General features: G+C 42.4%; 1 protein-coding gene and 1 long non-coding RNA gene across 2 annotated transcripts in view; one reads left to right on the top strand and one right to left on the bottom strand.

Annotated features, from left to right (window-relative positions):
• Positions 1-7,010, bottom strand: part of MAOA (monoamine oxidase A) — a 79,537-nt gene extending 72,527 nt beyond the window's left edge. Inside the window, exon 1 of the mRNA XM_043896123.1 lies at positions 6,730-7,010. Coding sequence (XP_043752058.1) covers positions 6,730-6,802 — 73 coding nt within the window. The 5' untranslated portion in view covers positions 6,803-7,010. The remainder of the gene's footprint in view (positions 1-6,729) is intronic.
• LOC122689561 overlaps positions 6,841-24,828 on the top strand; it is a 29,021-nt gene continuing 11,033 nt past the window's right edge. Inside the window, exon 1 of the long non-coding RNA XR_006339851.1 lies at positions 6,841-6,960. This is a non-coding gene — a long non-coding RNA (uncharacterized LOC122689561). The remainder of the gene's footprint in view (positions 6,961-24,828) is intronic.

Below are 24,828 nucleotides of genomic sequence, written 5' to 3' on the forward strand. Positions count from 1 at the left end.
TGAAGCTCAAATACTCTGGTCACCTGATGCAAAGAACTGACTCATTGGAAAAGACCCTGATGCTGGTAATGATTGAAGGCAAGAGGAGAATTGGGTGTTAGAGGATAAGATGGTTGGATGGCGTCACTGACTCCATGGACATGAGTTCGAGAAAGCTCTGGGAGTTGGTGATGGACAGTGTGAGTGAGTATCTGGAAGAAAGACCCAAATACTGATTTAAGTTAGAGTAGGATATCAATATGAAGAATGATGAAAATCATTTTCAAAATACAACATGGAAGAAAAAAAGAAAAAGCTTTGAAGAAGGGGTCCAAAAGAGAAAGCTGAAGACAGACCCTTGAACCAACTATATTGACAAAGATACTGGAAGATAGATCATGCATAACTTAATCCAACCTCTAAGTTTACAAATGACAGAACTGTCAAAGATGTTAAGCTGCCTTAATTCCTAAGTCTAGATGACAACAGAATAAAAAACAGATCATCCAAAGGAAAACACAAATTGCTGGTAAAACTGCAAAACATTTTTCAAATAAAAGGATAAAGTAGTCGTAATAATCAACTTGTCTCAAACAGTTACATTTAAAATGTAACTTGACTTCTTTTGATTCATTTTATGCAGTTCTAAACACTTGAATTTAAAATGAAAAGTAACTATCATTATGAAATCCATCTACCTCATACATGCAAGGAATTCCCTGGTGGCTCAGAAGGTAAAGAGTCTGCCTGCAATACAGGATAACCAGGTTCGAACCCTGGGTCAGGAAGATCCTCTGGAGAAGGAAATGGCAACCTACTCCAGTATCTTGCCTGGAAAATCCCATGGACAGAGGAGCCTGGCAGGCTACAGTCCATGGGGTTGCAGAGTCAGACACAACTAAAGCAACTTCACTTCACTTCACACATGCAAGTGTCATTTTCAAACCAGCGCTGACTGGATGTCTACACTCTTGCAAACCCCTGTGTGTGATACGAAACTGCAATATTACCTCAGTTTTGGGGAGTATACCTGCATTTAAATACTGGCCAGATTTATCATATGTAATATATGTGTATGTCACACCTGCACAAAGGCTGCATGACCCAATACTTGCCAATAACAGATTTCCACATTTCCTTTTCTCAACTACTGGTCTCTGTGATCCATACTATAGTTATACTATACTTCTATAATTATATTATACTTAGATCTATTGTTTTATGTTTGTTTGGGTTTTTTGTTTGCTTTTCCTTTTTGGCAATGCCACAGCATGTGGGATCTTAGTTCCCCAACCAGGGATTAAACCCATGCCCCCTGCAGTGGAAGCGCAGTCTTAACCACTAGACTACCAGGGAAGTCCTTAGATCTATTACTAAATAGCCAAGAATTACGTATAGATTCATATAAATTAGTATTGGCCAAATGCTAAAACTGCCCATTAAATGTCAGATAAACCCCAAAGCTCATTCAACCATGAAGACATCAAAAAATCAGAACCAAATAAATTTAATTCTTGTATTCTTTGTTCACCATCAAAAGTTAATAAAGTTAAAGAATCCTAGCTTAGAGAAAAAAAATAGGGGCAAAGAAGTGGTCCTGAGAGGCAGAAAATGAATGCTTAAGTTGCAGTGAACCACAGAGTATCTAAATAACTAAGGCATGGAAACTAAGTGTATTGTAAGCTTTTCTTAATCACTACAAAACCATACAGTATGTGCTGCCAAGTTCTGGGTTAAAAATGCCTAAAACACTGCTAGCAGAAATGATTCTTCATGGTGGTGTAGTTCAACAAAAAGGGAAACTGTGGTATGTTGTGGACTCGCTGGCAGGATTCAGAACAACAGTCAGTCTTGCGAAATGACTTTTCTGTCTCCAGTGATAAGAAAGATTCCATCCTTGCTGCTCTTACACAGCACAACGTTCTGAGTGGCTAGTGCTCTCAAGTCTTTTAGTGGAGCTCAGCTTGTGGATATAAATACAGGGAGGTTCTGCTGCTTAGTCACTATTTAGAAATACCTCTCTCTATAAGACACTTGAAATTTAATCTAAAAAAAAAAACATGGAAAGACTTTAATCACCCAGGACTATCCAGTGTTATGATGAAAGTGCTTTCACTGTGTCCTGGCTAACCATGGGGGCAGACGTGACACACCAGTGTGACCTCAGCGACTACCAGGATCACATCACTAGAGGCACAGCAGGCAACTGTTTTCCTTCCCTGGGACTCGTGGCATAGGTTTAAATTAAACACTGCTCATATGTGGCTTAGGGCTTCCCGACTCTGTATCTGTACTCCTCTGGACTCTCTGATATGTCTTTTTTCTATCCTCTTATCTCTACCTGTTAAAAATCCTACTTATCTCTCAAGGTCCTGGCATTCTGTTCAGATTCATAATATTAATATTTCTCTCATTGTATGAATGTCAATTATTTTCTCACTTGGTTACTGTTCACAAGAGGATGGGGCACTGTGTAAGCTGGGACACTTGTTATTCCTCTTTATCTACCTCTAGCTCTGTGATCTGGTAGGCATATGGTAGCAGCTCCCAAAATGCTTGAATGAGTTTCCAGGCCCCAGAGCCACCCCTGCTCATAATGAGCTGCTTTTAGGGGTACAGCATTCTCTTTCCCTAGATGTGTTTGTTCAAAGCTGCAGCCAGGAGATGCTGTGGAGATGATTAAAATCTTAGGGGACTGGACTAGACTGTCTTTTAAAAACTCCTTTGGCCCAAAGACTCTGAAGTATTCACTGTCCCCTGGAGGTGGGATTTTTCCTCCCCCCTTCTCTTTCCCTCTTATTCTCTCTTCCTAAAGAGAGCTAATTCGGAAATTCCCAGGGGCAGATTTTAAAATCTTACACCACTGGGTTTCTGTCATTTGCTTTACCTGTGTTGGTTCGTGAGTAAGAACTAGCATGTAATGTCAGTGACTCAACTGCTATCCTTAAAATAACATCAAGACATAGGACATGAAATAAGTTCAAATGGTCAGATATAGATTACAAGCTCCACAAGAGAGAAAAGTCAAGGAGAGGCAAAAGGATCAAGCAAAAGGGTTTTAACCGGGTATTGAAGAATGGATAGGATGCAAATGTTCAGAGAGAAGCATTTCTGTGTTAAGAGAAACAAAAACAGGGAAGGACCAGAGGAACAAAATAAACATGGTGTAGCATTAAAGACAAGACAGCAGTGTGACTAAAGCCATGTTAGGGATGGTGGGAAATGCTACTTGTCCAACAAGGTGGGACTAGATACTTGTGTGGGGTGGGGAAGGGAGCTTGAGAGGCTGGCAATAGACCACTGAATGTCTTGAGCAGAACAAGCTGATGAAAGAAGTATTTTTAAAAAATCAAGTCTGGGATGGACATGAAGGGAGACCCCAAAGGGTGGTCATTAGGAAGATAGTTAAAACCTGGTTAGTCAAAGGGGTTAAGGGTCCTTCCTGGGGATGGCGGACATACAAGAGATGAAAGAGCTTCGAGGAGGCGTTAGAAGGATCTGTTGATTGGCCATAGAAGATAAAACAGAAGGAGTGCCCCAAATGATGGAAAGGATAGTGGTGCCAAGAACAGAGTTGAGGAAGTGAGTAAGAGAAGCTGGGTTGGACAACAAGGAGGCTTTGGAACATGTTGAATATGAAGTAAGAATAAGACAGTCAACTCTGAAGTATAAATATCCAAGAGCAGATAAGCTATGGGACAGGAGTTGGGACAAAGCAAAGGATTCAAACTAGAGACTTAAGAGCTTTGTGTAGATAAAGTGAAAGGTGAAGTCCTAGAATGAAAAAGAGAGGAGGAGAGTGCATATTAGCCCCAAAGTGATGAATAACTGAACCTTGAGGCCATTTCAAAACCAGAAGGTTGCAAGAATATGGGCCCAATGAAAGGACTAGAAAAGGAGCAATCAGTGTAGGATAAAAATTCATGATCTGATGATGTCACAAAAAGCATGAAAGAAGTTCCAGAAAGGACTTGGTGATGGATGACAGACGATGGATGAAGGGTCAGAGCACATTGAAGATACCATAACACTACTTACAAATGAGTAGCAAGGGTTGCCCCTTCTCAATTAAATACATAAAATTTAACTGGTGAGTGGGAGGAAAAAGGGATCTTGTGGTTGTAAGACATGCTCAGTTCTAAGATTTTTAATGACAAAAGGGAGATACCTTAAGATGTTGCTGTTCTTTGTGCAGAGATAGTTACAAAAAATGAAAGATAATTCCATGCATATGGATTGCTTTTGAGGAATTTAGGATTTGTATGTTTTGCAGAGCTATTTTGTTATATAACAGGAATAACACAGCAGATGCAAAGTATTGGCCATATATTGTAAGTATGTATATATGTGGCACATTAAAATGTGCCAGTTCTGACAAGAGTTTTAAGAAATACCCAAAAGCATTTAAAACTGATATGGGGACTATTAAGTAACTCATGGGATACTCCTAAGAACACACAAAGATGATGTGTTTCAGAGCTCAAGAACCATTGCAAAGTAACCTCTCTCACCTGCTTGGGAAACACCCTGTCTATGTGCAGGTTTTATCCTGAGCTAGACTTACATCTACTTTCTTTCATTTTAGTTGTGAAGCATCTGGCAAGACACCACAGCCAGAAAGCAATGTTTCTGGTCAATTTTGGTGTTAAAATCAAATCTGACTGATAAGAGATGATATTAAAGGAATCCCAGTGCCTTCTCCACTGTCACTGATGAAGTGGAAGTTGGGTTCTGGAATAGGAGTGTGAACTACCATGCAAGAAATACTCTCTTCTTCTCTCATGTGGAAATGAACAAAGTAATAATTCTTAGTGACCATGGAAAGATCCAGATTTTGAGGAGCCTAAAGCTTACATAATTTGGTTGCCTCTTCAAGAAAAAAAAAGAATACAAAATTACAAATACAAGACTCAGTATGAAACTGGTTATTTTTTTTAGGATGAGAACCAGAAGGGACCTGCAGTTTTAAGGCTGTAGAACCTTACATCAGCTACATGGTAAATCCAATTCTGTTCATGACCAACTACTTCGAGTAAAGTGTGGAAAGGGAGAAGAGCCAGTCATCAGACAGAGAAAAAGTAAAAGACAAAATGCTCCTTAAGGGATACTAGAACAAGAAGAAGACAGGCATAAAATCACAGTAAGAACCCTAAACTGTGAAATATGAATGATATGGAAATGGGGAACGGAGACGGAACTCCTAGTCAATTTACACAACACATTATCATCATCTTTATTTTCCAGTGATGAACAATCACATTGCTTATCTAGGAGGGGCTTGCATACAAGAATCAGGCTTTTAGAAACACCAGTCTACTTCATTGCAGGCACTCAACAAGTGTTTGCTGAATGAATAAAGAAGCTAATAAATGAATGAAGGGGAATAAGAGAAATACTTTTTCATACTCTCAACCAAGATCTGCTTTCCTAATGCTCTGACATACATGTGTTTTTGCTGGCCCTGACTGGAGTTGTCAGAGCAATAGCTCAAGTCAGTTTCTTCCCTGGTGGTTAAAAATGTTACGTGAAACAGGCCAAGTCAAAAGCTATCTCCAAGCAAAATTCATTTGTAAGCATGTTCAGAGTCTCCTCAAAGGATTATACATAAAAATGGCTACTTGGAGGCATCCTACTTACTCCCTCCCACCTCATTTCTCCCTCCTTCTAAATTAGATCCTGCAGGTATATTTCAGAAGTGATTAACATCCTCCCTGGTCGTGGACAAACTAGTGTGGGACTCTATCTAGATGTGAAACACAATTCTTAAATTTCAAACATTTTACCAATTATGACATCATAAGTGACAATTTAATGTTTCAATCATGAGGAGGTTTCCAGGAAGATCCGAGGAAACTTCCTACACCACTCAGTTGGTCAGCTACAAACCCAAACCGGGACTAGAGGAACATAGGCTTGCCAGCTTCCTCATAACAGGGCAAGATTCAGTCGGTGGAGAAAGACACAAACAAGGTATTCCCTTATCTGCCCGCAGCCCCTGCTTCACAGAGGGATTCCCTTTGAGCAATAAATGAGTTCTAAAAAAAGGGGGGGGGTTGGAGTAGGTTAAAACTAAGAGCCCATGTTTCTCCCCCTGCCCCCACCTTTTTTTTTTTTTAAAGAAAGAAACCTTTTCCTAAAAGATTCTTCCTCCTTCCTCTCCAGTTACCAGATTTTCTAAGGAAAAACACTTGGAGAATAGCAGGACTGGAACAACACTATTACTACTTCGATATACTACAAAAATCCATAAACTGTTGTTCTGTTTGGGGCAAAGGGCGTGAAATCAGCAAGGCAGAACAACCACCGCCGGAATTAGGAGTAAGGGTCTCACGTGAGAGAAAACCATTGTCACTTTCCCAGCTGGGTGACGTGACTTCTCAGAGTTACCTCCGTTTCTAGGTTTTGTAAAATAGGGACGAGTAGAGTACCCACCTCACAGGACCGCTGAGGACTGAGAAAATCCACGTAAACTGCTAAATGCAACTGCACAGCAAGAGCTAATTAAATATTAGTATTTCGTAGTAGTAGTAAAAATTATTGTGCCTGCCTCCCCCAGGTCACACCACCGGCTCAATCCCATTCCCTCCTCGCAGGATCGGGGGCCCGGCAGCTGTAGCAGTCTCGCATGCACAAGGGAGACCCCCCCCCCACCTCCCCCCCACCTCCGCCCCCAAACGCCACTTTCAGACGGCAAGTCCCCACACTTGGCCGGCCAGGGTCCCTCAGGCTAGTGCTACGGTCCAGACTGACCTGAAATGCCGCCTCCTATCACGACTACGTCGAACATCTGGCCCGCGTCACTCGTCTTCTGCAGACTCTCCATGCTCTGGTTGCGGCTCTCCCGGGGCGTGGGTACAGGAGTGGGTCTGGCCGAGGGCGGAGCGGACTTTTCTACCGAGTCTCGGGGGGAGCCCGAAGGCGGAGCCGATTCCTCCACCGATTCCTGGGCGGAGCCGGGCTCCAAGGGCGGAGCGACCCCTGGTACTGGTACCCCGGGGGAAACCGGGGGTGGAGCCGATCCTTCCACTAATCTTTGGGGGTAACTTTGCTCTGAGAGCTGAGTGGACTCTTGTGTGGACACTTGAGAGTTCACGGGAGTAAGAGGTCCTGGTATCGAACTCCGAGGGGTGCTAAGATCTGAGGGCGGCGGGGACCCTCGAATCGACACTCGGGAGGAGTCCGAAATCGTGATAGATCCTCGCACCAAACTCTCAGGAAAGCTGACCACCGAGGGCGGGGTAGACTCTTGTACCGACTCTCGGGACAAGGCTGAGAGCGGGGCAGATCTTTTTGCAGCTAACTGCTGGAAGTCGGGCATGGAGACACGGTTGGACTCCTGTCCTGACAGTGCGGGGGAGTTACTGGGTTTGGGTGGTCCCTGCTCCGAACCCAAGGGGGAGCCGGATACTGAGGGCGAGGTTAATCCAAGAAGTGACACTGGGGGAGTGTTATTGGGTGGTGGAGGTGCTGGTGCCGATATTTTGATAAAGGCGGGCTTCACGGGCGAGATGGACCCCTGCACCGACCCTCTGAAGGTGTTAGTGGGACTAGGAGTGTCTCCTATTGATGTCCGGGTGGAGTCCGGTGCTGAGTGCAAGGTGTTCTGTAGGGGCAATCGGGGAGACCTTGAGGGCGGGACAGATCCTTGTACGGATACCCGGGGGTTGTTGGGGCCCAGGTTAGAGGCCGAGGCGGCCTCGTCTGTGGTGGTCGGGCGGAAGGCAGACATACGGACCCTGTCGTTCAGGCCGCGGGCGCCAAAGCCCCAGATGCCAACCCTGAGACCTGTGTCAGTTCTTAAGCCAAAACCCGGGATGAGTCGGGAGGGCGCGCTGCAGCCTCGGGTGTATCTGGCGTCCGCTGCTGTGGACGTGTTCGACAGGCAGCTGGAATGCTGGTGGGAGGTCAACCACTCTGAACTGGTGTTCCCGGACGAGGAGGACGAGGCTACGCCCGCGATGTTGGCGGCCTCCAGAATCTGGGCCGGGAGGTTTCCGACTCCCGGCGAGCGTTGTAACTCGCGCCCATTCCCGCCGCGGCGGCCGTTGCTGAAGGGGGCAGCCGAGTTGGGTGCGCTCATTGATCTGGAGCGCGGGGCGGGGGAGGGGGAGCGGGGCTGGGGGCGATGTTCTACTCTCCTTCACCCCTCACTCAGGGGCGCGCGCCTCTCCCGCCCAAGCTGGCCGGGATCGGCACTCTTAGAGCCCAGCCCGGGGAGCCAGGCCCGCTATGGGGCCGAAAGACTAGGCGCTGGAGAGGCCTGGCTCCGCCTTCCCCGCCCATACGCGCCGCGCGCGGGAGCCCTCCTGCCGGTGGTGCCTGGGGGACGCCACCCAAGTAGGGGGTGTGGCCTGACGAGAGTATGGGCGTGGCCACGTGGAGATTCAACCTGGTGCTTTTATTCTTAACGATTTAACTAAAAGGGGAGGACTGGGCGGGGGTAGTGGGGTGGTCTTAGGGAAGGAAGCGGACCTGAAAGGCCGATAGCAGGGCTGCCCCCCCCCCAACTCCCCGCCACCTGGTTTGGCTCTTTTGTGACATCACAGGGAGGTCTGCGCAGTCGCGGTCCCTCCCTCGAGAGGGGGCGGGGCGCAGTGAGAGGTGTCCCTAGGGGAAGATTTGGCAGTTATTGGGGGTCTATAGGGTTTTTCAAGCTGAAGTTCTTTAGCAAACTCGAAGCAAGTAGGCAAAAAAGTTAAGAACTCAAAATCACAGATTAAGTGGGACGTACAGTTTAAAAGCGAAGGTCAATGAATGACTAAAGTGCAGAAACAAATTTTAAAAAAGAAAGCTTATTTCCCGTTCAACTGGAAGGAATATTAAGTGCATATGTTTTATTGTTCAATCAGTCTCTTGTTTTGCTAGTTTTATCCCTTAATTTCCACCTTATCCTCCTAGAGCTGGATTTGTCATCACTAGAGCCCTCAAAAAGATGTAATTTTGACGTGAATTCAGAGTAAATGTTGAGAACTCTAAGAAATTAATGAAAATCTATTGGCACTTACAAACATTTCTCTTGCATACCCGCCTACCCTGATACCTCCATTCGTATCAAATAGTATCTTCTTGAGGAAACTAAAATACAAATTTAATTTTTTTCTTTATCCAGTTTTAATAGTTTTTACTTTCTAGTAAAGGAGTTGAAACATGACTAAATTGGTATCATTTTTAGACTTGGAAGCAAAGAAACAGGAAATAATAAAGAATTCAGCACTTTCTAATATGATTCTGTCCAACTTTCTCATTAGTCCCACTGCATTATTTTCATTCAAATATTTGATTTCATACAATGGGCTAGGCATGGGACAAGGTACTTGGGATACACAGGTGACACAAGACAGTTGGAGACCTTCATTGCCATACAGCTTACTAGAGGAGCTGTGGAGGAAGTAAACCACATGGTTGGCGTGTCAGTTCAAACTCTGATAAATATTATTTTGGAAAGGTCCATAGCAATAAAGTGTCAGAGTGTCTAGACCATTCTGGAAGTTAACATTGCCAGGGAGGGTGTGTGTAAAAATGTTCCAGAAAGAGAGAACAAGGAGGCCCCATAGTAGAAAGAAGCATAGTTCATTGGAACAGTTGAAAGCCAACCCATGGAGCTATGGCAAGGAGAGAAGCACAGGAGGCAAAGTTGCTGAGATCAGCTGGGCCAAAATAAGATCCTTGGTCTGTATTCTAAACCAGTGGAAGCCACTTCCTGGTTTTAAGCAAGGGGCGCTATGACTGGATGGAATTTTGAAAAGGTCTCTCTGTCTGCCATATGAATAATAGATTGAAGTGGACAAGAGTAGATGGATAAATACAGGGAGACCAAGATTTGGAGTTCTCCGAAGAAAGAGATGGTGGTGTCTTGGACTAAGGTGGGTGGTGGCAGTGGAGCTGGAGAGATATGGACATACTAGAGACATTTACATGTAAAATTGACAGGACTTGGTTGTGGATAGGATTTGGAAGATCACGAAAGAACTTGTTTTTGGACATGTTGAGTTTCAAGTGCCTTTGAGACATCCAAATGAAGCATATATGATAAGAAATTGAATATAAAGCCTGAGGCTCAATGTAGGAATTTGGAGATTAAAATGTGGGAATCTTATTAAATATATAATGGATGGAATAGATGGGCAGAAATGTATTTTCTCTCTTCATTTTGCTTATTTGTACTGAATATTATGCTTATCTTTTCTAATAAAAAATGCAAGTTAGTTTAAGATAGATACATAAATAATTGTGACATATCCTACAAGTATCATTTCCTCCTTTGGAACCTTGGGCAAATTACTTAACTTCTCTCTGCCTATCTCAGCCATAGTATCTCTTAAGTTGTTGTGTCTGTCAAGGTTCCAGCAGAAAACAGGAAACTTCATTTGGAGAAAGTATTACAAAGGAAATATTTTAAAAGATATGGGAAGGGATTTCTCCGGTAGTCCAGTGATTAAGACTCTGACTTCTAATGCAGGGGACGGGGGAGGGTTCAATCCCTGGTTGGGGAATTAAGATCCCACATCCCACAGTGGAAAAAGCTATACCCATTTGAATGCAGAGTTCCAAAGAATAGCAAGGAGAGATAAGGAAGCCTTTGTCAGTGATCCATGCAAAGAAAAAGAAGAATACAATAGAAAGGCAAAGACTAGAGATCTCTTAAAGAAAATTAGAGATACCAAGGGGACATTTCATGCAAAGATGGGCACAATAAAGGACAGAAAAGGTATGGACCTAACAGAAGCAGAAGATATTAAGAAGACATGGCAAGAATACACAGAAGAACTACACAAAAAAGATCTTCATGACCCAGATAACCACAATGGTGTGATCACTCACCTAGAGCCAGACATCCGGGAAAGTGAAGTCAAGTGGGCCTTAGAAAGCATTGCTATGAACAAAAGCTAGTGGAGATGATGGAATTCCAGTTGAGCTATTTCAAATCCTAAAAGATGATTCTGTGAAAGTGCTGCACTCAATATGCCAGCAAATTTGGAAAACTCAGCAGTGATCACAGGACTGGAAAAGGTCAGTTTTCAATCCAGTCCCAAAGAAGGGCAATGCCAAAGAATGTTCAAACTACCACACAATTGCACTCATTTCACATTCTAGCAAAGTAATGCTCAAAATCCTTTAAGCTAGGCTTCAACAGTATGTGAACTGAGAACTTCCAGATGTTCAAGCTGGATTTAGAAAAGGCAGAGGAACCAGGGATCAAGTTGCCAACACCCTCTGGATCATAGAAAAACTAGAGAATTCCAGAAAAACATCTACTTCTGCTTCATTGACTAGGCTAAAGCCTTTGACTGTTGTAGATCACAACAAACTGTGGAAAATTCTTAAAGAGTTGGGAATACCAGACCACCTTACCTGCCTCCTGAGAAATCTGTACACAGGTCAAAAAGCAACAGTTATAACTGGACGTAGAACAACAGACTGGTTCCAAATTAGAAAATGAGTATGTCAAGGCTGTATATTGTCACCCTGCTTATTTAACTCATCTGCAGAGTACATCATGTAAAATGCTGGGCTGGATGAAGCACAAGCTGGAATCAAGAGTGCCAGGAGAAATACCAATAACCTCAGTTATGCAGATGACACCACCCTTATGGCAGAAAGTGAAGAAGAACTAAAGAACCTCTTGAAAGTGAAAGAGAAGAGTGAAAAAGCTGGCTTAAAACTCAACACTAAGATCATGGCATCTGGTCCCATCACTTCATGGCAAATAAATGGGGAAACAATGGAAACAGTGATAGACATTATATTTTGGGCTCCAAAATCACTGCAGATAGTGACTGCAGCCATGAAATTAAAAGATGATTGCTCCTTGGAAGAAAAGCTTTGACCAACCTAGACAGCGTATTAAAAAGCAGAGACCTTACTTTGCTGACAAAGGTCCATCTAGATAAGGCCATGGTTTTTCCAGTATTGATGTATGGGTATGAAAGTTGGACTATAAAGAAAGCTTAGAGCTGAAGAATTGATGCTTTTGAGCTGTGGTTTTGGAGAAGACTCTTGAGAGTCCTTTGGACTGCAAGGAGATCAAACCGGCCAATCCTAAAGGAAATCAGTCCTGAATATTCATTGGAAAGACTTATGCTGAAGCTGAAGCTCCCATACTTTGGCCACCTGATGTGAAGAACTGACTCATTGGAAAAGACCCCGATACTGGGAAAGATTGAAGGCAGGAGAAGGGGACAACAGAGGATGAGATGGTTGAATAGCATCACCAACTCAATGGACATGAGTTTGAGCAAGCTCTGGGAGTTGATGGTGGACAGGAAAGCCTGGCGTGCTGCAGTCCATGGGCTCACAAGGAGTCAGACATGTCTGAGCAATTGAACTGATTGACTGATGCCTCGCAGTGCAGCCCCAAAAAAGTAGTACAGATGAATTTATTTAAAAAATAAAAAGATATGGGAAGATGGAGAAAAACCACAAGGAATTGCACAGTACCTCCAGCCTGGTGACATCACTATAAAGGGGTAGGAGTAGACAGCAGTAATCTGAACCTGGTGAAAGAGGTGTTTGGAAAGGGTTGCCTGATACCAGCTGTGACCTTTAGTTCTGAAAGGCAATCAGCCCACAGGAAGCCCAGAGAGAGTTATCCAGGACACATAAACCCCCTACCTCTCACCCTCCAACAATCTCCTGCTGGTTCTCTCCATTGACCTAAGACAACCAGAAGCTAGAAGGCAAAGAAACCTGTTGATGCAGTTCATACAAGTCAGCCTTCAAGGGACATAATAGGCTAGGGAAAAGTGGTGAGTACACCTCAAAGGCCAAGAGAAGATATCCAGTACCCTTGTAGTGAGATTTCAATGAGCAAATGACTAAAAATACTTGAATAATGACTCATACATGCCCACATTTTAATTTCTAAAGAATTAATGTCATGGACTATAATTTACTTAATCATCACATTAAACATTTAATACTTTCCATTTATTTTATATAATAAACATGGAGTTGAACATTTTTGTGCATAAGTTATGGTACATATTTTTTAGAATTTCCTTGAGATAGAATCCTAAAAATAGAATTATTGGGCAAGACAGTAGCAGCATCTTTAAAGCTCTTTGATTGAAATTACCCAATTTCTTGTCTGAAAAATTGTCCAGTTTTGCACCTCATCAGCAATATCTAAGAATGGCTGTCTTCTTACTACCCCAACTGCAACATCAAGCAAGTTAACTTTTTAACCATTAACTTGAAAAGTCAACATGGTGCTGGAATTCTAAAAATCAGTGTTTCTTTGGTTATTAATGAAACAATTTTTTCACATATTTAATAGCCAGTTCAATTTCTTCTGTAGTGGATGATCAACGCCTGTCTTTTTGTAGTTGATTCTATGAGTGCTTTATAAAATAGCATTAACCACTTACTTGGTATTTTCACTGCAGGTAGCTTTTTACAACTCATATTTTAGTATTGTTTATAGTGTTGTTTTGGACTTCCCTGGTGGTTCGGGCAGTAAAGAGTCTGCCTGCAATGTGGGAGACCTGGATTCGATCCCTGGGTCAGGAAGATCCCTTGGAGAAAGAAATGGCAACCCAGTCCAGTATTTTTGCCTGGAAAATCCCATGGACAGAGGAGCCTGGTGGGCTACAGTCCATGGGGTCATGGAGTGTCAGACACAACTGAGCAAAGGAACTAAGGATCTCATCCAGGTGGAGGATGGTAACTTCAAGCTGAGCGCAAGATTCCTGGAACACCGCCCTGATATCTCACCACCCACCAATCAGAACAAAGTCACACAGCCTTCAGTCCTTACCCTAAATCTGTGGCAGTATTGGTAGCTCAGCTGGTACAGAATCCACCTGCAATACAGGAGACCCCAGTTTGACTCCTGGGTCAGGAAGATCTCCTGGAGAAGGGATAGGCTACTCACTCCAGTATTTATGGGCTTTCCTAGTGGCTCAGTCAGTAAAGAAGCCGCCTGCAATGCAGGAGACCTGGGTTCAATCCCAGATTGGGAAGATCCCTTGGAGGAGGGCATGGTAACCCATTCCAGTATTCTTGCCTGGAGAATCCCCATGGACAGAGAAGCCTGGCAGTCCACAGTCCATGAGGGCACACGACTGAGCGACTAAACACACACATGGCATTTTAGATATGCAGAAAATTTCAGTGTATGTGATCCTACCTATTCTCTAGTGAAATAATCCTTGCTTTCAAACAAAATTTATTTATTTATTTGGCCATGCCACTTGGCTTGTGGCATCTTAGTTCCCTACCCAGGGACTGAACCCAGGCCATGACAGTGAAAGCTCTGAATCCTAACCACTAGATGACTAGGGAACTCCCTTCCATTGCTTTTAAACTTAGAGACTGGAAGGGATTAAAATCTATGTTTTCTTTTGTTTTTTTTTTTGATGGTTTGATATTTTAAAAATGAATTATTTAATCCTAATCTATTGGTATGGATTTTGTTATGTGCTGTAGAATGAGGTTCTAAATAACACCCCTCCACACATACACACACACAAATAGTTAATCAATCATAACAAAACTATCTGTTGAAAAAATCTTTTCATTTCCCACTGATTTGTTTTATATCATATGATAAATCCTGGATCTGGTTTTGAACTGTTTTTTCTGTTTTATTGACCTGCTTATTTTTGCCACATTGCCATCAACGCCACATTGATTTACTTGTTGTCACTTTATAGTAGGTTTTACCAGAAGGAAAGATGAATCCCTTCTTAATATTCTTTTTTACAAATTATTTGTTATCTTCTCACATATTCTTTCTGTTAATATATTCCTGTAGAGTTAAACGAATTTTAGAATCATTTCATCAGTTAAAAACTCTGGTGATTGATTTAATTGGGATGATGATTATACCTAAACATAGATCTAGGATCTATTTGGCATTTTCATTTAATATCTTTTTTTAGGGATTCCCTGGTGGCTCAGATGGTAAAGAATCTGCCTGCAGTGTGGGAGACCCAGGTTCAATCCCTGGGTCAGGAAGATCCACTGGAGAAGGAAATGGCAACCCACTCCAGTATTCTTGCCTGGAGAATCCCCACAGACAGAGGAGCCTGGTGGGCTACACAGTCCATGGGGTTGCAAAGAGTAGGACATGACTGAGCAACTTCACTTCACTTTAATATCTTTTTAAAATATGTCTTTATTTTCAGAATACTTACAGGAAATTGTTTTATTTACTTCTGAAATTAAACAATTTTGTGAGAATAATATGACTGTATATGTGTGTTATAAATCCTTTCAACCTGTGGATTTTAAATTTAATTAATTTAAAATTAATTTAATTTTGGGTTAAATTCGACTCTAACTTGGATTATTGCATCTTTTTTAAGTGATTTCTTCCTAAGAAACTCCTATAATTATGTTATTAATGCATTGTCAAAACCAGGAAATGCACTTACAAAGGTTAATACATGCTCACAGCAGCGCTGAAGTTATTTCTGAATGATACACCACATAGACCCTTAGCAAGCATGCTTGATTTACATACGTATCACTATTGAAGAGCTAACACTTTAATTTTTAAAATATTGCTATTAGGTAAACTCTGAGTAAGAGATGCAGTCTAGCTGTATTGTCAATGTCAATTTCCTGGTTTGGCCCTCCACGCTCCTCTACATTCTGCTTCCCTACTCCCTACTCCCAACACACACATATTCTATGCACCAGCAAGAGCAGCACAGTGGTTCATATTTTTCTGTTAATGTGCTGCCTCCGGGGCTTCATTCTTCCTCTATATGATTTTTTTTGCCATTATTTATTTATTTACTTATGGTTGCAATGGGTTTTTGTTGCTGCGTGGGCTTTCTCTAGTTTCCATAAGCAGGGACTCCTCTTCATTGCAGTGCAAGGGCTTCTCATTGTGGTGGCTTCTCTTGTTTTGGAGCACAGGCTCTAAGCACATGGGCGTCGGTAGCTGTGGCTCCCGGGCTCCAGAGCATGGACCTAGTAGCTGTAGCCCATGGGCTTATTTGCTCCTCAGCTTGTGGAATATTCCCAGGCCAGGGATTGAGCCCATGTCCCCAGCATTGGCAGGCAGATTCTTATCCACTGTACCACCAGGGAAGTGCTCTGTATCCATTGTTCTAGACCTAATTTCCAAATGAGGCTGTCATAGATTAAGGATTCTGTGGGTAGCAGATATTGAGTTGAAACTAGGAATGCAAAAAGTTTAGTAGAAAAGGAAAAGGGCAGAAGTGGAATTGGGCAGCATTGCAGATCTAACTGCTGACCACTCAGCAGGAGCCCCAAGCAAAGGGTACCATCAGAGGAGCCCCAAGTTGGGTGGAAATGGCCAGTCTGGAGTACCAGAGCTTTGCTCAGTCATCACTGGGAGTTGCCCTGAGAAGGCTGTGCATGTATGCTCAGTTGTTTCAGTCATGTCTGACTCTTTGCAACCCTATGGATTGTAGCTCACCAGGCTCCTCTGTCCATGGGATTCTCCAGGCAAGAATACTGGAGTGAGTTGCCAAGCCCTCCTCCAGGGGATTTTCCCGAGCTAGGGATCGAACCCACGTCTCTTGCCTTAGAGGCAGATTCTTTACCATTGAGTCACCAGGGAAGCCCCTTAACAAGACTGCTTTTGCTTAATTCTTGGATTGTGCTTCCCCAAGAATGTTGCCAAGCAGGCTCTAAAGTTGAGACAGATTCTGAAAAAAATCACATCTAGAGCTCACGAGCTAACCACACTCCTCGCCTGGGCAGAGGGTCCTTTCTTTTCTCTTTTTTCCCCTTTCTGTCAAATTTTTAAATCTTTTCTATTGATGTAGTTAATTTGCAATGTTGTTTGTTTCAATTGTACAGCCAAGTGATTCTGTTATGTACATATTCATACACATGCACATATATGGGCTTTCCTGGTGACTCAGACAGTACAGAATCTGCCCTCAATGTAGGAGACCCAGGTTCAATCCCTGGGTGGGAAGATCCCCTGGTGATGGGAATGGCAACCCTCTCCAGCATTCTTGTCTGGAGAATCCCATGGACAATGGAGCCTGGTGGGTTACAGTCCATAGGGTCACATAGCACTGGACACAACTGAGCTACTCTCTCTCTCACACACACACATGTACATATGTATGTTCTTTTTCAAATTCTTTTCTATTACACGTTATTAAAGTGTGGTTCCCTGTGCTATACAGCAGTTCCCAGTCTGTTATTTAGAGAGAGTCCTTTCTTGAAGAGGGAAATGAGTGGCACATGTCTACGACAGCACTTGGGACTGGCTTGCTGGGCATGTGACCTGTGCAGTCCCACAGGGCTCCACGATCAAGAGGGTCCTGCCATTGTTTTAACACCCTGAAGTCACTGTCATGAAACAATAATTTTATCTTTGAACTTGTGTTTTGTAAGTGAAGCCCAAGGAGACAATGACACATGCGTGTGAACTGAGGAGATAAACACAAAATGCATGTTCTCTGTTTTTTATTGCCTCACTTGCATGTGGCATTAGTGATGTCCTTTTTGAACAAGGCTTTGTCTTTTCATTTTGCATGGGGCCATGCAAATTATGAAACTGGCCCTTGACAATAGCCCTCTTTGACCAGGCTCCAATCTTGAATAAATGTCTGTCTTCTGATCCTACTGTATTACATCTTCTACTGCACATAGTATAAATATATTAAAATTGGCTGTTCATATATCTGTTGCCACATTACAGGTTAATATTTTTTTTTTTACCATACTCCACTCTTAAAAAGGATAAATGCCAAGAATTTATGCATTTTTTCTGTTATTTTATCTCTTTCCCTCTCTAATTTTCTGTTAATTCCCATCTTTTATTCCATTATAAATTGTTATAAAACAAAATTCAACTGAGTAAAAATTTTAAGATTTTATTGGCTTTATTCAATGATTCAAGAATCAGGCAGCATTCGATCTAGCAAAACGAAAGGAGCTTCAAGGCACTGTACAAAATGAAAGATTTCTATAGGCAGAGGAGAGCAGGAAAAAGAAAGTTACACTAGGCAAAAAGTATACTGGTGATTGCACCGTTACTTTCCCTTTGGAGATGACAGGGCTCTATCTTGCTAACCTAACTTGTGCTTATCAGGCAATTCCTGATTGTCTGGTTTAAAATTCCATTTCTAGGAGAGCTGAAATTGTAATTAAGCCACAGTATGATGATGTGGGAGGCCTTCCCTGGTGGCTCAGCTGGTAAAGAATCTGCCTGAAATGCAGGAGACCCCAGTTAGATCCCTGGGTTGGGAAGATCCCCTGGAGGAGGGCATGGCAACCCACTCCAGTATTCTTGCCTTGAGGATCCCCATGGACAGAGGAGCTTGGCAGGCTACAGTCCATGGGGTCACAAAGAGTTGGACACGACTGAGCAACCAAGCACAGCACAGCATGATGACGTGGGGCTTAGCATAAGTGACCCCATTTGGGGCCTGTTGTCTTCTTTTTAACAAAATGAAAGAAGATCACTGTGATTATCTTCATGGAAGACACAGTTAGTTATACCCCAATATCTGTTTTCCTTTTTCTCCTTAGAAATGGAACCCACAGATTTTGCTGCTCAGAATAAAGGCTGTAATTTTCCAGCCTTCCTTGAGTTCAGTTCAGTCACTTAGTTGTGTCTGACTCTTTGCGACCCCATGAACCACAGCACGCCAGGCTTCCCTGTCCATCACCAATTCCCAGAGTCTACCCAAACCCACGTCTATCGAGTCGGTGATGCCATCCAACCATCTCATCCTTTGTCGTCCCCTTCTCCTCCCACCCTCAATCTTTCCCAGCATCAGGGTCTTTTCAAGTGAGTCAGCTCTTCGCATCAGGTGGGAGAAGTATTGGAGTTTCAGTTTCAACATCAGTCCTTCCAATGAACACCCAGGACTGATCTCCTTTAGGATGGACTGTTTGGATCTCCTTGCAGTCCAAGGGACCCTCAAGAGTCTTCTCCAACACCACAGTAAAAAAGCATCAATTCTTCGGTGCTCAGCCTTCTTTATAGTCCAACTCTCACATCCATACACGACCACTGGAAAAACCATAGCCTTGACTAGACAGACCTTTGTTGGCAAAATAATGTCTCTGCTTTTTAATATACTGTCTAGGTTGGTCATAACTTTCCTTCCAAGGAGTAAGCGTCTTTTAATTTCATGGCTGCAATCACCATCTGCAGTGATTTTGGAGCCCAAAGATGGGCTTAATAAAGGACAGAAATGGTAGGGACCTAAGAGAAGCAGAAGATATTAAGAAGAGGTGGCAAGAATACACAGAAGAACTGTACAAAAAAGATCTTCACGACCCAGATAATCACGATGGTGTGATCACTCACCTAGAGTAAGACATCCTGGAGTGTGTAGTCAAGTGGGCCTTAGGAAGCATCACTGCGAACAAAGCTAGTGGAAGTGATGGAATTCCAGTTGAGCTATTTCAAATCCTGAAAGACGATGCTGTGAAAGTGCTGCACTCAATATGCCAGCAAAGTTGGAAAACTCAGCAGTGGCCACAGGACTGGAAAAGGTCAGTTTTCATTCCAGTCCCAAAGAAAGGCAATGCCAAAGAATGCTCAAACTACCACACAATAGCACTCATCTCAAATGCTAGTAAAGTAATGCTTAAAATTCTCCAAGTAATATGTGAACTTCCAGATGTTCAAGCTGGGTTTCAAGTTCTAGCAAATAGATATAATTGGAAATATCAAGTGAAACTCCCAGAAAGTTTTCTTAAAGGAGAGATTGTCCCCTCATCTTTCCTTCCTGTTACCTGGAATATGGACATGAAGGCTGGAATTCCCATTGCTATTCCATTCCCTGAGACTATGAGATGAAAGGAGGCTGGCAGAGTCATAAGATGCAAGGAGTATGTATGTTTGTAGACTTCTTTTACATGAGAGATACATTTCCTTTTATTTAAGCCATTATTATTTGGAGTTTGAGTCACAAGCAGCGAGCTTAATGCTTCCAATGTAACTCTGTGTAATGCTTCCAATATAACTCTTTAAAAGAATGTGAGACAGTAAATTCTATCTACTGTTTCCCTGCTCAAAAAGGATACTCCCAAATGTTTCTGTTTAGGTCCAGCTTACCAGGGGCAAAGATTCTCCTTTCTTACCTGCCATCCCCATCTTGTGGTCAAAGGTGGGGTGGGAAAAGAGACTTATACATGTCCAGTATTTTCAAAAGGTGTTTGTCTGGAGATTATCAGTTGGCTAGGAGAGGGGGAGGGGATTCCTTTTACTCAGCACTCTGGTTGTTATGACAGAAAATTCATTCTTCCCACTATTCAGTGCTTCTTCCATTTGGGCTTCTGTTTTGCCATCTCTTCCCACTTTGCCTAAACTCTGTCTCAACTAATTTCTGGGAGAGGAAAAACTGGTACACACATTTCTGAGACTCTTCATTTAACACAAAGCTAGAAGTTTTTTGAATATCTTTAAGATTTCTTTATTTCATCTACAATGTAGACTGGAGGAGAGTGAAATTGACCCTCTGTGTATCCGTGAAGGGAGGGTGGGCAGAGAAAATCAGAGAACACTAACAGAATAATACTTTTACATAAAACCCCACTGTGGGAAGGAACCACACTGATTATCATGGTGATGACCAGAGATAGGGCATATGTGGACTGAATGAAATTCTCAGAAGAGTGTACCACATCCAAGAAGTAGAAATGTTGGTTGAGTTTCTGAATCAGTAACACGTGACTTAAGCACAGAGCAAGGCACTGAATGTAGAGCAGTAAGATAGAAACCAACTTTGTTATCTCAGCTGCTGGCCCCTTTAAAGAGGGTCTTGTGTGCAGTGACATTGATGGGGGATAGGTAAGACTTTTCAAGCACATCAACATCAGTTCTTTCCCAGACTTCTGGTCAGCAATGATATTGAATCAAGCCCTTTAGATAATTTTTTTAATGCCGTCTCTGGCTGTCTGCATCAATAGCCCCTAGAGGGGCTGTGTCTGACATTTATAAACGTGTTTACTTTTTCCCTTACCTCAACAGTCGAAGAGTCAGAGAACCTTCTGTATCATGTTGCTCTAGGCAATTTGAAGTCCGGTTTCTTTGAATCATCCTTTTAACTTTTAATATTTCAAGACAGAATTTGAACAACAAGAATGATTAAACAATAACAACAACAACAACAACAAACATGCAGTGCTTTCCTTGGAGCAGATAAAAAATTTAAGCTCAAATCTGTCTCACTTTAGAGATAAGCTCCAGGCATTTCCACTGACTGGGACCAGGAAGACAATGTCAGATAGTAAGGTAAACAAACAATTATATCCACAATTTGATCAATAAGGGACTGGAATGACAGGCAAACAATACGTTCCTTAAAAGCATCATCTTCTGAGGGACTTGAATTATAAACCAGATAACCGTTTTCAATTTCCCCAACTTGTTCTTTTGTATAAATACTGTTCAAAAAAGCTGAGGCCGTGTGCTGGTTATTCCCCATTTCTCCCTTCTGCAAATTGATTTTCCACCCTTCTCTACCTTGCTCTGACACCCATGGAATACATGGCCTGGGGACTCCTGCCCTTTAACTTCTCATTGGGCTAAGCCATAGGAGTGGGAGGTGCCAAGAGAGTGAAGGGCAAGGGAGAAAGGTCAGAGTGTATATTCCATTAACTTCAACATCTCTGTCCCCCTTCTCCCGCCCCCACACTTTCTCCCCAGTGGTATGAGGTCATGGCCATGGTTGTCTTCCTCTAACTCCTTCATTTCTTCCCCATGCCCAGTTAGGCCAAGTAATGGCTCTCCAACATGGCTAATTCCTGCAAGTTTTAGCATCTCTTATTGGTTCCCTTAATGCAGTTCATACTTTTGTAAATGTTCCCTTCTTTAAAGCCTATTTTAAAAAATCCCATCTGGGATACATGTACATGGATGGCTGAGTCCCTTTTCTGTTCATCTGAACTATCATGACATTGCTAATCAGCTATACCCCAATACTAAATAAAAAGTTTTAAAAAATGCCCAAGGGAGTCCCTGAAAGGTCAACTCTAGTTACTTAAAAACAAAACAAAACAGGATACAATAATCAATGCTTAATATGGAATGTAAATTCAGCCCAGGTGGCACTAGTGGTAAAGAACCTGTCTCCCAATGCAGGAGACATAAGAGATGTGGGTTTGATCCCTGGGTTGGGAAGATCCCCTGGAGGAGGGCATGGCAACCCACTCCAATATTCTTGCCTGCAGAATTCCATGGACAGAGGAGCTAGGCAGGCTACAGTCAATGGGGTCACAAAGAGTCAGACACAACTGAGTAACTAACACTTTGACTTTCAACATGGAATGTAATCAATCTTTATTTATTAAAAAAAAAAACTCATTGTCATGTATTTCTGATCAGGCTCCTGATTACCAGTCAACTGCATCAATGTGACCCTCTGAGAAGCAAGAATTTGGAGCTATGTTTACTTTCTATGTTCTATTTTTGAATGAGTCCCTTAAAATATTTCAGAAATGAAGTTGTAATCCCAGTGTATATGCATGGTTGAGTATACCATTCTAAATTTGCTGAGCTGGGAAAGAATGTTTAAAAAGAGAAGGTGTGACCCGGTGTCTTTTATCATCACCATGATCCTTTGCATGGAGGTGAAAGTTCTTTAGAACAGTTTGGATTGATAAGTATGAGTCTGAGTCAGCTTCATTATTTTCAATTGCTTCACATTCCATGTTTAAAAAAAAATGGATCTAACAGCTCTTGCTACAAGTACAGAACAACTGTGTTCACAGAAATCCTTTCAGTGTACATTTGTGATACATTAAGATGAAAAATTTTTAAATGTCCTGAGGGAACTAAAGTCTGAAGTCATGATTATGATAATTTTTTTTTCAAAAGATAAGTTACATAAGGCCATCAGATACAGGGCAAGCTGAGAGAGTTATGGGTAAAAAGTTATGAACAGATACTGTGCAAATAGCAGAGCCAGAGACACTGCCCAGTCTTCTGACCACTTTTCTATGATTCGAAAAGGGGGTGGGGGTCTGGAAAGCCTTGGGTATTGTCTGAGCATGTAGCTTGGTATATAATGGGGATTTTCTCAGGACACACTAGCAGAGCCAGTTTTGGGGGATGTTTGAGAAGACCACAGATTTTTGGGGGTTCTTAAATGAAGGTTAACTAATAGAATTCAGGAAGATCTGTAATTGTGAGAAGGAAAAATCTTACATCTTCATTTTTGATGCTAAAAACTCATCCTGCGTACAGCAGTGCCGAATTGAATTTTGGAGATAGAGTTTTGTGAAGTAGACAAGAATAGCTTTATTGCTTTGCTAGGCAAAGGGGAACACAGTGGGGTTTTGCCCTCAAAACCGTGTGTCTCAACCCGGGAGGATTTGATGAGGAGTTTTATAGCAATGTTTCAAGTGTGGGGTTGCTGATAAAGATAAGGGTATGTATAGGGCTTACACTTCTTTAATGTGGTTTCAGGTTGTCTCTTGATGAGTTTCTCTAGTTTCTTTAATCTGGCCTCAGGTAGTTCTTTCTGGAAAGAAGAATGCTGACATCTTCTATCCTTTTGGGGTTTCAATCCTGTAAAGAGCTCAGAGATATTGTTATGTGCATCCCCTGAGGTGGAACCAGGGCCCTGACCCAAGATTGTACTACTGTTTCTTGGCTTCTCCTCCCTTGTTTCTGCATTCCCTCTCTTCCCTTATTCATGTTCTGGCTCAGTCCTGTCTGACTCTTTGCAACCACATGGACTGTAGCCCACCAAGCTCCTCTGTCCATAGAATTTTCCAGGCAAGAATACGGGAAGGGGGTGCCATTTCCTCCTCCAGGGTATCTTCCCGACCCAGGGATTAAACCCACATCTCCTGAATCTCCTTCATTGGCAGGCAGAATCTTTACCACTGAGCCACCTGGGAAGCCCAAGGTGTCAGTCGCTCAGTCGTGTCCAACTCTTTTTCAACCCCATGGACTGTAGCCTGCCAGGCTCCTCTCTCCATGGGATTTCCCAGGCAATAATACTGGAGTGGGTTGCCGTTTCCTTCTCCAGGGGCTCTTCCCAAGCCAGGGATCAAACCTGGGTCTCTTGCATTGTAGGTAGATTCTTTACCATTTGAGCCACCAGGAAAGCCTCTTCCCTAACAAATTAGCAACTATTTGAAAGGCTTCAGTGCCCAAGAGTCTCACAGGGTCCTGCTGGGTTACACTTTCACCAACCTCTAAATGAAATTAGCATTTTTTCAATTTCAGATGTGGGTAACAAACCCCAGTAATATTAGCAATACCTGTGACTTTGTCACCAACAAGAATCACAAGCATTGTTATATAGTAGTTCTTGCAACAATCTTGAAAATCGTTTGTACTTATTACAATACTTCAAACTAGTTATAAAGTCCACTGCTACACCTTTCTATTTAATGTACTAATTAAAAAATCACACACACAAAAAAATTTTTAAAAAATCACACGTATCCTGTGTTACAATCTTCCCTATGGCTCAGCAGGTAAAGAATCTACCTGCAATGCAGGAGACAGAGGAGATGTGGGTTCAATCGCTGGGTTGAGGAGACCCCCTGGAGAAGGAAATGGCAACCCACTCCAGTGTTTCTTGGCTGAAAAATCCCATGGACAGAGGAGGCTGGTGGTCTACAGTCCATGGGGTCACAAAGAGTCGGACACGACTAAGTGACTAAGCTTAATACTGTACCATAAAAATTTTAATACTTTGATAACTGTGTTTTGATGTAATTGGTTTTCTTTGTAATCTTAGATCATTTGCTTTATTTATTTAGAAAAATTGTTATCCATACTGCCAAAGGGTCCATGCCACAAAAATACATGTAAATCCATGGCTGATTCATGTCAATGTATGACAAAAACCACTACAATATTGTAAAGTAATTAGCCTCCAACTAATAAATGAAAAAAAAAAAGATCATCTGCCTTAGTTAACCAGCTGTAACTTAGAA

Source organism: Cervus elaphus, chromosome X (assembly GCF_910594005.1).
Source record: "Cervus elaphus chromosome X, mCerEla1.1, whole genome shotgun sequence".
NCBI lineage: Eukaryota > Metazoa > Chordata > Mammalia > Artiodactyla > Cervidae > Cervus > Cervus elaphus.